This window comes from Trachurus japonicus, chromosome 14 (genome assembly GCF_045865225.1).
Source record: "Trachurus japonicus isolate A0001 chromosome 14, Traja_1.0".
Lineage (NCBI taxonomy): Eukaryota > Metazoa > Chordata > Actinopteri > Carangiformes > Carangidae > Trachurus > Trachurus japonicus.
The window spans coordinates 13936092-13952464 of NC_140920.1; the positions used below are offsets into that span (position 1 = coordinate 13936092).

At 41.8% G+C, this 16373-nt stretch overlaps 2 protein-coding genes across 4 annotated transcripts; one reads left to right on the top strand and one right to left on the bottom strand.

Moving 5' to 3' along the window:
- Positions 1-279: 279 nt before the first annotated feature.
- LOC146974423 (SLAIN motif-containing protein-like) lies at positions 280-3810 on the bottom strand. Of its 2 annotated transcripts, none has more exons than XM_085797747.1 (7): positions 3186-3810; positions 2827-2963; positions 2638-2712; positions 2432-2533; positions 2026-2337; positions 815-943; positions 280-671 (listed from the first exon to the last, which is right to left on the bottom strand). In XM_085797747.1, the coding sequence occupies exons 1-7, from the start codon at positions 3611-3613 to the stop codon at positions 397-399; spliced, it is 1458 nt and encodes a 485-aa protein (XP_085653873.1). In that variant the 5' UTR covers positions 3614-3810; the 3' UTR covers positions 280-396. The 2 variants fall into 2 exon arrangements, with proteins under 2 accessions (XP_085653873.1, XP_085653874.1); XM_085797748.1 differs by having other exon boundaries at positions 397-671; positions 756-943.
- Positions 3811-5831: 2021 nt separating this feature from the next.
- On the top strand, positions 5832-15445 carry slc6a7 (solute carrier family 6 member 7). 2 transcript variants are annotated; one of them, XM_085797746.1, is made up of 14 exons: positions 5832-6004; positions 7324-7588; positions 8086-8217; positions 8898-9102; positions 10551-10689; positions 10809-10943; positions 11596-11699; positions 11790-11914; positions 12139-12251; positions 12361-12498; positions 12604-12703; positions 12989-13107; positions 14008-14181; positions 14346-15445. In XM_085797746.1, the coding sequence occupies exons 1-14, from the start codon at positions 5948-5950 to the stop codon at positions 14514-14516; spliced, it is 1977 nt and encodes a 658-aa protein (XP_085653872.1). In that variant the 5' UTR covers positions 5832-5947; the 3' UTR covers positions 14517-15445. The 2 variants fall into 2 exon arrangements, with proteins under 2 accessions (XP_085653872.1, XP_085653871.1); XM_085797745.1 differs by lacking the exon at positions 5832-6004 and having other exon boundaries at positions 7345-7588.
- The last annotated feature ends 928 nt before the right edge of the window (positions 15446-16373 follow it).

Consider the following 16373-nt stretch of genomic DNA (forward strand, 5'->3'; position numbering starts at 1 on the left):
AGGACATACAGTACTGAGTGCTGCAGCACAGAGGATCAGCCTACACTGTCATTATTTCAAGGTGCTTTTATCAGCAGAACAAGGCTGCTGATAATTCTGCAATCTTCTCTCTTCAACACTTCATTTTTACAATTGTTTTTGCTTGACACAATAGGGAGTGGTAGTCGCACAAAAATGCAGTACACCGATGCAGTGCATACACTATCTTCCATGAAATATAAGAAATCTAATGCAGACACTAATCCCCTCACAGTGGAAAGATGTTTATGTGATTATACAGGCTTAACAAGCTTAGAAGGAAATTATGTCAAAATATTGCATGGATTTCTTTATATTTTTATGTCTTTATGACTCATAGGTATTCCATTATATTATTGGTATCAGAGATTCACTGGTTCATCGTAGAGTGGATGGTGCATTTCTGGCCCAAGCTACGGCTGTCGACCTCTCAGGTGCGGCAAAAACACGGCCATGAACAGACAGGTATCCTCTAGCAGGGTGAGGGATCCTGCAGGGGCTGAGAGACTGAGACCTCTGCAGTTTCTTCATGGCCATCAGCCGGGAAGAGGAGCTTCTCCCTGAGTACAGCGGGACATTGGATTTCATGGATGCTGCAGAAAGTGATGGAGACCAGTGGCTTGACCCCATTCTGGTAGAGGAAGAGGATACATCTGGGGAAAACAATCAGAGATGGTTTGTTTTAACTGTTCTAACAACGCCATGAGTTATCTGTTCCAGCTTTCATGTTAAATTACCAAATCTGATGAATTTTCTTTTCCTTTGATCTTTGAAACGTGAGGAAACGGATCCAAACCTGATGGAGGACAAATGATTTGATCAGCAGCGTGACAGCCGTCTGTTTCCAAATTCCGGCTGTTCCTGACGGCCTGGAGGGAGCGAAGGCTGGTCCGCGCAGGTGACCTCGTCCTGCCTGCTGATGTTGCTGCAAAACACATTTCACAGTTTTAGTTTTATAGGTCACATGCACTTCCTCAATTTCACTTTTTTTCACAACCAATTTAAACAGGATCAAACTTCATTTTTAATCTAATGTCTTTTCAGGAACACTCTTTTTTTTAAACCAAACTGGAAAGTGTGTTTTTTGTGGGCTTTATCACAGCATATCATAGTAACTTTTATAGGTAAACTCACTCTTCAGTTTGTTAAAAACAAATAGGATATCACTCCATTAATTTCCTGTGTTTTGGAAACATTCAGAATCGCTATTTTCTTTGTGTAAATAATAAAAGATTTATTTATTTTTTTTAATTGTTAAAATCACATTACTAAAAAAACAATTAGATTTAGGAATTAATTAAAATGTCCTTAAAGGCACAAACAGCCTTTTTGTTTGACTGAGAAATTACACACCACAGACTGCAGTCAAGATTGTTCAATCACAATCAGGGCTATTGCTAGTAATTCAGGTTCCCCTGAAAAAAATCTTTAGTGGGACCCCAAACCCCTAACGTTTCATCCCCACTTTTTTCATAGACTATGTATTTTTTATTTAATTCAACCAGAGCAATGATGGCTGTGAGTGACAGTAACATACAACCTGCCTGTCATTCTGATTTAATACTTCTCTCCACTATGTCTCATAAGTCATGACGCTTTTGGTTTGGTGCTATGTTAGCTAATAACTGTCTCAAGAGTTTGCGGGGGCCACTGTTGCTTCAGCATGGACTAAACCATTTTTTTTAAAGAAGGCAGGGGGGTATTGCTTGGAAAATAAAACATTTTTAATGAATTTTTAATGTTTTGTAGCTTTGTTTTGATGCTGATGCAGCATGAGTATTAGTCAGGGTTGTAATTTAGTCATAGAAAGATTAGGCTACTGGGCTGTGGGCCTCTAATTGTCATCACCTTTCTCCCCCCATGCAATAGCCCTGATCACAATCAGTCAATCATAACGCTTCACACCAACCTAGCGGGCCATCTGATGACATGGTGATCTGATATGATACAGTAGGCTACAGCATTATTGAAAACAGAATAGAAAGCATCTGTAGACGCTCTGTGCACCTTGACTCTGAGCGAGTTTAAGCAGCTTGTACTGGGTGACTTGCTGGTGAAGTCTGACCAGGTTTGGACTCTGGCAGCTCATCTTGGCAGCTGGTGTTGGTGAGGAGGAGGAAGAGGAGGAGGAGCTCAGTGACAACAGACTGGGTCGCCAGAGAGAGGAAGATGCAGCCTGAGTTTTACTTCCTGGAGTGAAGTCATCAACATTGTCTAGTGCGGTTTTAGAATAAGATGAAAGCATCGCTGGTGACTCAGGGCTTCTCCACAGCGAAGCAGCAGCGGCAGCAGGCGTAGAAACATAATCTTGTCTTAAACCTGAAAGACACAGACTCAAGTTACTGTATCTCCATCCAACACTCACTGAGGATGCAGCCTACACTAAACCATCATCTCACTTCTCTGTACTCACTGGCTTCCTGTATACGAGCCATAATGTGGACGTCAGTGATGTCCTCCAGCCTGTAGTTTGTGTTTATTGAGTCATGATGACAGATGCTCAGCTCATTGTTGTCTGTGAAGAGAAAATATGCCACAATGTTTAAGAATTATAAACGATCTCAGGTTGTTTTGCATGAAAAGAAGTTGAAGACCCCGAAGCTCTCATCACTTTATTACCTAAACCTTCAGCAGTGCTTTGTGTGTCGGCATGATGAAACACCGCAGGGCGTCTGTGGAAGCGACTGCTTGATCCTGACGATACAGAAAGTGGATGGGAGGTAAACCTGTATGAGCTTCAGAAAATTATATATTTTTCTAATCACAACAATGTGCAGCACGTTGAGCCTCTCGGTGCTGCTCACTTACTTTCATCCAGCCGACTTATCAGCAGACGACACGCCGCCTCCACCTCGGGGCTGGGGTTATCCAGGACGTGTCGACACCACCCGAGAGCAGACTCAGTTTTTTCCTTGGTCATCTGCATCTTTGGAGACTCATATAACCTGTGAGGAGGAACATTCACATCAACACACGGGGACTAGAGACTAGTTTGGAGTAGTTTTCAAGTATCATCAGGACAAATCCAGCTCCTAAACACGTTTTTTTAAGGTGTAGTGACTTGGATTCTTGTCGTTCTTACATTAAATTGTAGCCTGAGCAGTAAAATTGCACATTTTCTTGCCACACTCTCAGAAGAATATGATTGATGATCTGCTGCGACCTACCAGCTCTCTTCGTCTTGCTCCTCATCCTCCACATCAAGGAGCTCCACCAAGTCCAGAGCCGACTCCTCTTCTTTCGACTCACTCTCCCACGTCTCTTTTTGACAGCTGTAGTTGAACAGGGTCCCGTCCGTGGCACAGGAAGGTGAAGGTGAAGGAGAAGGAGAAGGAGACTTACACCCCGACTTCAGATGATCCAGTCTTATCCGAGCATCCATGGCAAAAGACTGACTGTGACAGCTCTTGAACCTTACCGGTTCAGGGTCGGGCCACATGCTGCCATATGGATCCGAGCTGCCGTCCTGTCTAACAGAGCTGCTTTTCAGATCACTGCAGAAAAGGCAGCATTTTGTAGTCGTGTCAAAGTCCACTGGAGGCCGGTTGCAAAAATACCGACTCCAGTTGCTCTTTGGTTGGTCTTGTATTTCCATTTTCCTGAAGAAATCCTCAAAGCTTCTCACTCATTCAGGCTCTCATCCAGTTTTCCACCTCAGTGCGACATGATGAAGATGTTCGCTGTTGTCACAATCTGACTAAATCCTCATTTTAAAAACAATATGATTATACAGAAGTTCAAATTATGATCATTTTCCTCTGCACGAGCAGCAACCGTGCAGCTTCACTGCACCGCACACATCGACCCAGATTGGTCAAGTAGTGCTGTTAAGTATAGACACACAACAGATTGGGTGGATTTAGAGAAGCATCATGAGCTTATGTGGATTAAAGAGTTTGTGAGTGGCTACTAAGAAAGAAAAAGACGCCCAGGATCACACCATCAAGGATAATATGGACAATAACTATTGACCAGTGCTAAAAAATATTTGTTTGCCTGCTTGGTTAAGTCGGTCAAACTCTTTACATTCAGTGCAACGAGGAGTTAACTGCTGCATGTGAGGTTGTGATCTATGTATTTGTGTCCTGTAAGCACTGATGATGGCAGCTGGTCTGAACTGTGCTGCTGCTGCTGCTGCTGCTGCTGCTGCTGCTGCTTTCTTTGCTTTTCATATTAAACGCTGTTGCCGAATGTCTGTGGTTGATGTGTTTTCAAATATACTTCTGTTTCACTCATCACACCCCAGGAAGTTGCATTGAGAAGTGTGGTCACTCAGACGCTGCTGTTTCTCTCTCTCCCTCTGTGTGTGTCACACACAGGCAGATTAACACAAGGTTTACAGCGTCTCTCACAGCCGTGTGAAACCTCAGATGTTTCTCATCCCAGACACAGAGACTGAGAAACATTGTTCTTCCTTTCTTTACGTGAACTGTCACTGTTACACTAACCTCACTTACCATTTAATTCTGTCCTATATTTAATCCACAGACAATGAATTACCTCACCCTCTAGCTGACAATAAGGGATGATGCATGTGTATTTAAGATAAGGAGTTTTTTGGGGGGACATAATAACAATAGTAATTTCACAGTATCTAAGAAAAGACATGAAGCAGGAAGGTGCACTGTTAGGCTTTCACAGTGACACAGGACATGTTCAAACCGAGCCTGATCTATACACACAGACATTTCCCTGTTTCTTTTTGATCTGTAAAATCTAGATAGTAAAAATGAATCAACTACAATAATCACTATCTCTTCGGTTTTTAAGGGGTGACTTTGCTAGAAGGTAAAGACTCACTGCAATGACCTCTAGGGGCAGAAAGGTAAAAAAGTTAGCTGAAACTCTGACCCTGAGATCAATCCTGGGTGTGGTCAGGTGTGGAAAGAGCATCAACGTCAACAGTGGAGATACAACACAGGGGTTGTTTGTTTAGAGAAAACACCTGTGTGTAAATACCATCCAAACCACAAACCGTTGTTTATACGTACGGCTTATAGAGACGAGACAGACGCAGCTATAGAGTTGAGGATTTGTTGATGAGTTTTGAGCAGTGGACAGAGACAGGACAGCTCTTCCTCTGTCCTCTGAGGCCTCTGACTGCAGCCTCACACAGAGCTTGAACACATCCCAATGTGAAACATTTTGCAGAACTATGAAGAAACAGAAACAGCATTTCCGATTAAGTGTAATCACTTGACCACAACTCAAGGTCCATGCACTTTTTTTTTTCTTTTTCTTTTTTTTTTTTTTTTACTGTGATCTAAAACATGCATTTTTCCATGGAGGACTCTGCTCTAACACACCTGTGCAGGCCCTCAAATTGTTTTCCAGGTAGGTAGCCTACAACTTCAACCACATGGTAGAGACAGAGACACCTACAGACTGGCAGTTATGATATATCATGTCACACACTGGCATTTTCAAGTTTCACCTTGTGCAGTAATGTGAGTAGAGCACTGACAAACACAAAAGGTTCAGTAATGTCATGAGTGATATAAGATATGTGATTTAAAATAACGACTTAATGCAATGTGTGTTTTCAAAGTAAAACAGTGTAGTATTTTAAAGTGGCCTTAGGTTCATTTAACACAACACATCAGGAGTGAGAGGGAGGAGGGAGGAGGTGTCTCTCTCTCTCTTTCTCCTCCGTGCCTGCAGCGCCGCACCTGCGCCCTGCCTCCTGCCCTTCACCTCGCCGCCCACCGCCTCCTGCTTCCTCCTCGTCACCGCCGATGCCTCCCTGCTCCCTGCGGCGTCACTCTCCTCTCTAACGCCGACCGACGCTTCTTCTTCACCGGCCGCTGAAACAAAACTAAACAAAACAAAACCAACAAAATGCCGCACTCTCAAGAGGACTTTTCCCTCTGACATGTGGACTACCGAGCGACACACCAGACCCTGAAGCGCCACCTCCGCGGCGGAGGAAATGCAGGACTACAGCGGCAAAGCAGCAGCCGGGAGCCCCGGCGCGAGCCCAGCGCAGGTAGGAGCGGATGTTGTTTGGGCTTCATTTAGGTTACTTTTTTTGTTTTGTTTTTTTATTACCGTTGAAACCAAAGCAGATATTTCACTATATATGTGGCCTTAAGAAGAAGGTTAGTCGCTCTAATCATTGTGGGACCCCTTAACTAGTATCACCTAACAGGGAATAAATAAACGATAAAGACAGAAGTAGCCTAGGAGAAGCAGTCTAACCTGTTCCTCCACATTGCTCTGAGCTCCAGGTTTGACTTCAGATGCACCACGGACAGCAGAGATAAAAACCTGACTTCTACACAACACATGTGTTGATCTACATTTTTTTCTCACACAACAGCAACACACTGGGGGTTGTGTGTTTTTTTGTTTTGCTTTTGCTATTATACCAGATCAAAACAGAAAGTTTCTATCTGATCTTGTCCTCAGAGATGCAGCTTTGTGCCACATAGATATGCAGTGCCTAAGCCATATAGGTCAATTTAAGATGGTTATATAAAGTAACTTAAATCTCAAGGCAATTTAATGTTTTTTTTAGATTTTTTTAAAATACTTTTTTCAAGTCAATTTAATTCCCACATAGGCTACTTAATAGTTGCATGATTTTACACAGTCTGTGGTTTTAACCCTAACCCTTGGTTAGTGATGTAGGCTACAGCTGCATGTGTTTTGTTTGTTTCCATACAATGAATAAAGTTTTACCTCTGCCTTTGACAGTGTTCATCTCGTGGTTCACAGTAGTTCTGTTACTTCTCGAATCAAAACAGTGACACTGTGCAGTACCTCAACTTCCTATTTAACATAAAAGCCTTCATTCCTGTTTATATATCAACCTATAGTTTCTTTGTCTGCATAAAACATGGTGTTATAGGAAATCTCATAAAAACATTATAGCTGATATTGGATGTCCTTAAATCTAAACATAGATTAGATGAAACCTTGTGAATTGTTTCTATTTGACTGATGGTTTAATGTTTGACCATCTAACAGTAACAGTAACAGCACATAAAGCAGAAGCTGGTATCTCAATCAAACTTCCTCCCTGCAACCTGTCAAGAGTAAACAGTTCCCCTCCGGTGTGTAAAGATGGCCTGCAGCAAAGATGAAGGAATGAAGTTCAGTTTTTAATGTCTCATGAGTTAAACCTGACTTGAAACCTATTTTGCCACTGGGGTGAAAGATCTATCATTTCTGTGGTGCGTGTAAACTTTTTTAGACAACCACATCACCAAAAAAAAAGCAAAGAGACCAGATCAGTTTCAGATTTGCTCTGATATCGGTATTCCTGTATCTACTGTCTTCTCTGATTTCACCGGGTTCACAGAGTGCTTTTTATTTTCCCAGAATTCAGCACATTTGAACGGACACACCGTTACTCAAAATGGCCACAACAACCCGACGACAGCTGAGCCCGTGCCGCAGCATTCACAGGTTGAATCCGGACCCACGGGTGCTGCAGCCGCTCCGACCCCGGACGTCCAGAGGGAGCAGTGGGGAGGGAAGTACGAGTTCCTGCTCTCCTGTATGGGATACTGTGTGGGGCTGGCCAACGTGTGGCGGTTCCCCTACCTTTGTTACCGCAACGGAGGAGGTGGGTGGTTGATTTCCCTCTCTGAAGTATCAAATGCTTTTAATGCTAAGTGGTGTGTCTGTTATAATTTGTTACACCCATTTGGACAAGAGGCAGTCTTTGCCCTGCCCTTGGGTGTGTGTGTGTGTGTGTGTGCTGTCACACTCAGCTCAGAGCTCCTCACTGGTACACAGAGCAACAACACAAAGCGTTTACTAATCCTCTAAGTAGAGACGAGTGTGTGTTTTTCCTTGATTGCACTGCACCAGACATGCGGTCGCCCTGTTTAACCCAGCCTTACTTAACTGTGCATCTTCCCCCTGAAATCAAAACGTGTTGGAGCTCAACCAGCGGTGAAACAGAATAACATCTGTCTATGTAGCTGCCATTCACTGTAGACAGAGTGTGTATAATAAGACGACCTACCTGCCTCTACAAGCCGGTCTGCTTCATTACTGTGGATGTCTCTCCCAGCACCACCCTTCTCCTCTCACTGACCTATTTCTCATATTCAACAGGTGTGTTTCTCATCCCCTACTTCATTATGCTCTTTGTCACGGGCGTCCCGCTCTTTCTCATGGAGCTGAGTTTAGGCCAGTACGGAGCAGCTGGCCCCATCACTGTGTGGAAATGCTGCCCTCTGCTCAAAGGTAATTACTGACATTATGTCCCGTAACTACACATTTATATTCACTGTAAACCAAGGGACGCAAACTTTGAGATTATCTTAACAGTGTGGAAATGTAATGTGAGTTTATTCTCAGCTACAATTAGCCAGACAGTGTTAACGTAGTGTCAGAAAGATCAAACCACAGCTCTGTATTAATTCTTAAGCGATCCTGAGCGTCCACTCTCAACAACAATGTGATGATTTGCATGAGCCGGATCTCAGGTTGACGTCAAAACGCCAGCACTGCCAGTCAATCCAGACTAATGTAGTAGTTCAGGAAAATAACCTGCTGCTGACTCACATCACTTTAAGTCATGTGGCCAATCCTGAACAAGTCAAGCTGCTAAATATAAACATGTGAGAAGGAAACCTGCAGGAAGTGTCTTAGAGCCCAGGAATAGAGCAAGAAAAGCAGGTTGGTTTTAACTCCTGAGTGTTACAAAGGAAGTGAATAAGTTCTGGTGAACAGTACCAGTGTTGAATGTCATGATTAAGACACAATATACTCTTATATTTATCCATTAAATACTGTATATTCTATATAAACAGTATACAACACAGAGTTCAAAGTAAATATATCTGGGCCAGATACAGTACAACAATGTTATATATCCGGTTTTTCTGAGATACTCAACATTTCTCGTCTGTCATTTCCTGTAGGTATTGGCATTGGGATGCTCTGTGTGTCCACGCTGGTGTGTCTATACTATAACGTCATCATAGCGTGGACATTTTACTACCTGGGCAGCTCCTTCCAGAGCCCTTTGCCCTGGTCCTGTGATGCTATAGCCAACGCTGCTCTCTGCAACAAAACAGCGAATAGCACCACTGGTAAAACCCTCAGCCCCACAGAAATCTTCTGGAAGTAAGTGCTTCTTTTTTTTTACTACACAATCACTCACCACCGCTCTTATTTGATGCAATCAGACTTGCTTTGCAAATGTGTGCAGACTGTTTAATTATTCTTTAGACTTTAAGTGCAATGTATACTTAACAGCGTGCCATTTTATACTTTTTCTTTTTCTATTATAGCTCTCACACTGTGCCAATACTTTTTGTGACTTTTTTAAACAAACACCAGTATTGTTTACAGTTACTGGACTTACACTGTCACCTTTTCAGATGAATAGGAGGAACTTTATGGCCAGACCTTAATGTTGATTCCTGTATTATATATTGTACTCTATACACTGACACAGTACGTAAGAACTATGAACCATTACAGCGTTTTATAACTGTAGTTATAAGTCCTGATGGCGTTAATACTTTACCATTACAGTATCATAGTTAATCCTCAGTTCTCTTGCATGAAAGGTTGTATTGTGTTTGAACACAGTGCTGCGGTGACAGCTCAGTGAGAGCGACGGTTTATTGATATTCAGCAAACAAACCAAAGGGTGCAGTCTGAGGTTCAGATGCAGCGTTTAAGTCAGACTGTTTATACACCATGGTCACAAAAACATAGCAGCATGGCCCATTCCTGAGGAGCTGAAACACACATGAATGCTTATGATGACAGATACCAAACTTCCTGTCCAGATTATAAAGTTTTAAGTTGTTATTTTTGTTATAGTAAAGGAAAAAATAGAAGAAACAGCAGTATAAATGTTTATCCAAAACAAGACACTGTGTGAGCTGTTTAATGGCGCTGACAATTGCACTCTTAATCCTTTATGATTAAATAGAGCATGTTATTCATCAGACTTCATAAATCTGCACAATGCACAAAGGTCTTTTAATTTATTAAATTTTTGTCATCAAATATTATATCTAAAGTGCGACAGGCAACATAGATTGCAAAGCTTCATGAATGTTCAATAAATATTACCTATATTATTCTTCTAATTAAGATAAGAGATAATATCAGATATACGTTTACTGATCCCCTGTAGAGAAAATACAAATAGACACTTGGTACAGAAATAGCAGCGGGGGGGGGGGGTTGGGGGGTAATAAATAAATTAAATAAGAAAAGAAACAGAATTTAAAATGAAGATGCTATCCACTGTAACATGGACAATTGCACTGTAAGTCTCTCTCAGAGCACTGGATTACAGTTTTACCTCTTAATGTGTAATTCCCCTGTTATTTTTAGTGCCGTTAAACAATGAAGAAAAATATTAGAACACTCAACATTGTGAGTAATGTTCTTTTTTTACTTCAGACAAATGTCTTCAAAGCCACTTCTTATTCCAGCCGAACAACTGCGTCTTGTTTATTTTGCATCATTCAATGCGTAGTAAGTAGGTGTGACAGTAAGTGTGGTCATAGAAGGTGTGCTGTAATAGAGTATATGTGTGTGTTTTCCTGCAGTGAGCGAGTGCTGGGTGTCGTACACAGTCAGGGCCTTCATGACCCGGGCCCCGTGCGCTGGCCCCTGGCCCTGTGCCTCCTGGCCGCCTGGATCATAATCTTCCTGTGTATGCTCAAGGGCATCCGCAGCTCTGGCAAGGTGAATCTACACAATGTTGTTATTGTCAGCTCACACACACACACACACACACACATATTCATGCCCTTTGCTGTCATAACGTGTCCTCCGAAAGCTCATCCATGTCGTCCCTGTTTCAGGTGGTTTATGTCACAGCCACCTTCCCGTACTTTGTGCTGGTTGTCCTGATCATCAGAGGGGCCACGCTGGAGGGCTCGCTCCAGGGTGTCAAGTTCTACCTCACGCCAGACTGGGGCCGGTTAGCTAATGCACAGGTACTTCTGATAATAAGGTCACATATGTGTGGCGGCCTGGGAAAACCCGTCGGAAGTCGCTGACGTTCTATTGTGGCAAATAGCCAAAATAGGTGGAAAGGTACTATTTCCACGATTTTGATATTTTGTGTGATTCTGGTACTTTGAACTCCCTACTACAATACGGAAAGTACATAATTGTATGTTATTGTGGCGAATAAAGCGTTTCATTGCGGCAGCAGTGCTAGAGGAGAGGAGGTCCGTTGTTATTGTAGAGGTGACATTCAAGGACCGTCGGAAAGCAGAACATAACACGATTCAGATACAGGTTACAGCTCGTCTCTATCATAAACGGTTCAGAAGTTGTTTAATGTTTTGTAAAACACTCGTCTTTAGAGGGTTAAAACAGCAACATTCTAGTTAAAGCCATTTTTCTCACTTTTCAGTTTTTTGGTCATAATAGATTAAAATGCCCATAACTTTTGATCTGAAAGGGCTATCTCATCTATTCAAACAGTTATGAATAGCCGAAAACGTCTAGTTTATGGAAATATCAAAACATGATGTCAAAATCCCACCATGTGAAGGGTTTTCCCAGGCCACCACACATATGAGGTAAATAACTACAGATATTTTCCTTAGTTAAAGCTCATATCTGTCTGAAACATTGCAGGTGTGGAATGACGCAGCCTCACAGATCTTCTACTCCTTGGGTATTGGAGTTGGGGGGCTGCTGTCTATGGCCTCTTACAATAAGTTTGACAACAACGTCATCAGGTGAGTTTGCGCTCGGCTCTGACGTGCTGCTTCCATGTTGAAGTCACAGCAGCTTCAGTCTCTTAACCGTGCTGCTTCTTGTGGTTTCAGGGACACTATAATTATCACAACAGGAAACTGCACGACCAGCTTCTTCTCAGGATTTGCCATATTTTCAATCCTGGGTCACATGGCGTGGAGGAAGGGAGTGCCTGTCGGAAAGGTGGCAGATACAGGTAGTTATCTTATTAACAATCTCACTTCAGTGTAGCTTACATGGATAATTCATGTGCCTCTTTTTTCTAGTCCAACTTTGTTTGCAGTTAGATTCAGTAAGATTTCATGGCACAGGCATCAGTGGGCAAATTAATTCTGCTCGACTTTAGAGTTTGTTTGTTATACTAAATGAACCCTGAATATTTTATTTTATTTTATTTTATTTTATTTTATTTGTCTTCAGGTCCTGGTTTGGCCTTTGTTGCTTACCCAGAAGCCCTTGCTCTACTACCAGGCTCCGTGTTCTGGTCCATTATGTTCTTTCTCATGCTCTTCATGCTGGGGATCGATACACTGGTGAGACTTTATGTCAACTTTATGTTAGATACTGGCAAAAAAAACACAATAACAACCAAAAACAATCAATCATCTTGTGTATGACATCTTCTGCTCCGCCTCCTCCCAGTTTGGCAACATGGAGGGCATCACCACGGCCGTGCTGGACGAGTTTCCACAGCTCAGAAGAAACGCGCTGCACAAGTCCTTGTTCCTGGGCGCGCTGTGTTTTGGCTTCTACCTGATGGGTCTTTTGTTAGTGACCGACGTGAGTGTGAATTTGAACATGTGATGAATGTTTTCTGCAATTGCATTGTCTGTGTGATCAGCCTCACATGTCCCTCCCCCTCATCCGCTGTCTTTGTGTCCATAGGGAGGCATTTACTGGTTCACTCTCATTGACTCCTTCAGCACTAGTTTCGGCCTCATCATCATCGCCCTCTTCATGTGCCTTGGCATCTCCTTCTTCTATGGTAGCCCATCTCACTCCCCTAACCTCCTCAATCATCTCCTCTACTGTAACACAACGTCATTCCCCTAAACAAGTCTCAGACACTCGGGTCACATGACGTTCTGCACGTTTTATAAAAAGAATGAAAACTGCACTGATATCACTCATTTTAACTGCACATCATTTCACCATTTTGTTCCTCTTAATGATAAACTGAAGACATTTTCTGTCACGTTCTCCTGTCCCAAAAAATATCTTGTTTTTTCCAGGCTTTCTAATACATCTCTTAATGAACTTTCCTCATCAGGAGTCAACCAGTTCTGTCAAGACATTATTGATATGATCTGCCACTGCCCTCCCTGGTGCAGCAAAGTGCTGCTTTACTTCAAAGCATGCTGGGTTTTCTTCACTCCATTTCTCCTGCTGGTGAGTAAACAAGTTAGTTTTAATGTTCGTTATTGATAGACGCAGGTACAATGTGACATCCGTATGATTAGTATGATATGTATTAGCTAGCTTATCCTGTTATCTGATCCTTATATTAAGTCTAAATGCACTGACGTTTTATTTTATCATACTTGTGATGTTTTTCTTTTTATTTCAAGCTTGTTATGTGAAAATGTCTGTATGTTAAAAAGTCTGAATATACTGTATCTACCACTCTGTCTGAACTGTGTCTCTGTGAAAAGGTGACAAACAATTGTAAAATGAGCTGATAATTGCGCCTTAAACAGAATCAGAATTGCTACTCTTATAATTATGTAATATCCATAATGACCTTCAATGCCAGCTCATCTCATTAAATTGATGAGCTAAAGCACATTTCATATACAGTGCCTATAATATTATGCAGATACTGCACAATCTTACATCACTCCCTCTCTTATTTCTGTATGTTGCCTCAGGCAGAAATACCATCTCCAATGAGACTGGTGGTGTCTTTATTGTCATCATGTATTGTTGTACTTTCAAATGGTAATTTGATGAGGGGTGAGATACTGAGCTGCCCCAGCGAACTAAAAATACCCCCGTAAATGACTAAATAGTTTATCAGAAACTGAAGGAGAAAAGATGATAAATCAATTACTAACTGTCCCAAAAAGGTCAAAGAAACTAAAATAACATTGCTGATTTTGTAATGCAGCCAACTGTGCTGAAATCTTCACAACAAGAGATTTGAATAATTCAAGAGGAGAAACTGACATTCAATCTGAGTTCACCCTGCAGCTCCTCTCTGTCTCTTTTGCTGCTGTTGCCACTGTTGCGTTTTGTGAAGATGAAACCATTCCTCTGTTCACTGTTTGCCTTTCCTCTTCTCGGCTGCAGTTCATCCTGACGTACATCTTCATCGAGATGTACAACACATCGCTCCACTACGGGTCCTATGTGTACCCACGGTGGGGTAAAGCTCTGGGCGTGTGCATGGCTGCGACCTGCTGTCTGCAGATCCTCATCTGGGCCATTGTGGCCATGGCCAAGGAAACTGGGACACTGAAAGACGTCAGTATCACCACTTAAGTCATTCTGTCACTACGAGGTCCGGTTACCTCTGTCACTGTCACACTAATTGCATAGCTCCAACTGTCCTATCTTTTATGTACCTATTTAAATATCCAACACAACACAACAGATGAAGTGGTCCGTCTCCGTCTTCTTTTTCGCAGCGTTTCCAGAAATCGATTCGACCTCTGAACTCCTGGAGAGTGAACAACTTGAACAGCACAAGCAGAGTAGAGGAGCGCGTGGAGCCCGAGAGAGTGGAGGCTCCGTTCACCGTCACGCTCACAGACATGGACTTCACAGCCATGACGTGGGAGACGGCGAGCGAAGCGTGACAGCACGGAGAGCGGGGATGAACGCACAGCGATGAACTAATGATGTTGTCAAGAGACAGAGGAATGTACCATTATGTTATTGGCTCCAGTCTGGCTCTGGTGGCCCACGTCTGTGTGTCCTGCAGGGCAGTGTGGAATGGATGACTTTATTTATACTATAATGTATGATTGAATCGTATTTTTAACTTTTTTTTTTTTACATTGTGTAGAATATAGGGTCACAGCTGTAAAGCTTGGATTCTCCTCATCGTAGATTGCTTGGCAGCACCTCAGGACTTTTGAATGAGCATATTTCTGAACATATTTATTGTCGTAATAGTGCAGAACAACGAAAATTTCACTCCCAGCGGCACCAGATTTTGTCTCGCTCCAAGGAGGAGAGAGAGACAACTAAAGTGCAGAGACTGTCACCCATGACACCACTGATAGACCTGGAGAAGTGACAATACAGAAGGAAAGGTGCTGGTAACACAGCTTTACAAAGTCAGGAATACTTTACTTCTTAAATGTTTGCGTAAGAAATAATTATTGCGGATAATAAATAAATACATTTAATATATCTTGCCAAACTATTTTTCAAGATGCTGTAAGATTTTGCGTCAGATATCTGCAAAAACACTACATTTTCAATCAAATCGGATCAGTCCTAGAGAAAACCGATGCATGCATTAAATTGATATTGTCACATCTACATCTCACATTGATGTTATAGACAAGCTTTTAATTGGGATATACAGAAGAAACACACTAGGTGTTATCTTTAGAAAAAACAGATTGGAATCAGTGAGTATTTAGACACAGGTAGGTATCAAATTTTCGAATGTTTATTGGAAATTTGCTTTTACAGTTCTCCGATGTTGAATGTCCACTGTGCTATTTATTGGCAGAAACCCCTGAAGTCATTATAAATCATTGGTTTAATGTATTTTGTAGGAAAGTTTCATCAGTTAAAGATATTGTCTGCTTGAGGAGGTGATTAGTGTCATATCAATCTTGCAAGCACTGACTACTCAATACATTTAAATGAGACTCTTGTGTCCTTTGACCTATTACGAAACCAGTCCAATGATTTTAAACCTGGGACACAAAGGAAGTAAAAGATCTTCTCACTGAGATCGTTCACCTGTTACACACTAGTCATCGATCAATGTGTTGTTGTGTTTATCTGACAACACTCTGAGGTTTTGATACTGTCGTATGTCTAAAGATGTAAACTGGATGAACTGGTGGTTACGGCCTGTTGAGTCACAAGAAATGTTTAATGTAGTGTGTTTTTACAGGAATGGGTGCTCAAAGCATCTTTCTAACAGGATCACTTTAAAACTGTGGAGTAAACAGTTACTGTTTTATTATCCTTTGTTTTAGGTAATGTATGTTGTGTCATAAGACTGTTGTTTTGCCTTTGTACACCTTGTTGCCATTACCCTGTATATTGCTGTGTAATGATTAAATGTTACTAATGTCTTCATATCTTTACATCTATTCTTCATATTACTGTATGTATTTAGCCTACTGCTTTTATTGCCATTGTAATAGGAAAACAATTGAATTCCTCATGAGTAACTTTGCCAAAACAGCACTTTTATTTACAGTAATTTTAGCCTTGCCCATTGTCTTGAGGGGTCCCTGTAGAATAGTGAATACAGTAGGCCTATATCTAACTTTTGTTGTTGTTGATGAGATAACAAATTTTACCTCAAGAGGGCAATAGTCGCACGACTACGCTACTGACTCAGGGCAACACTTTTAATCCATATTACTCAAATAAAATCTATCAACGATACTTTTACATTGACCAGAGAGATTAGATTAAAGCCCTTTTCAGCTGTAGTGAGATGTGTGTTTCTTGTTGGGTGA

Bases quoted from the DNA above. Each gene is read 5' to 3' on its own strand.
- LOC146974423 (XM_085797747.1), bottom strand. From the start codon at position 3,613: ATGGAAATACAAGACCAACCAAAGAGCAACTGGAGTCGGTATTTTTGC. The intron at 2,338-2,431 runs GTGAGTACAGAG...TGTGTCTTTCAG, and splicing joins GGCTCGTATACAGGAAGCCA to GTTTAAGACAAGATTATGTT. The intron at 944-2,025 runs GTGCACAGAGCG...TGTGTTTTGCAG, and splicing joins TAAACTCGCTCAGAGTCAAG to CAACATCAGCAGGCAGGACG.
- slc6a7 (XM_085797746.1), top strand. From the start codon at position 5,948: ATGCAGGACTACAGCGGCAAAGCAGCAGCCGGGAGCCCCGGCGCGAGC. The intron at 10,690-10,808 runs GTGAATCTACAC...TCCCTGTTTCAG, and splicing joins GCATCCGCAGCTCTGGCAAG to GTGGTTTATGTCACAGCCAC. The intron at 11,700-11,789 runs GTGAGTTTGCGC...TTGTGGTTTCAG, and splicing joins TTTGACAACAACGTCATCAG to GGACACTATAATTATCACAA.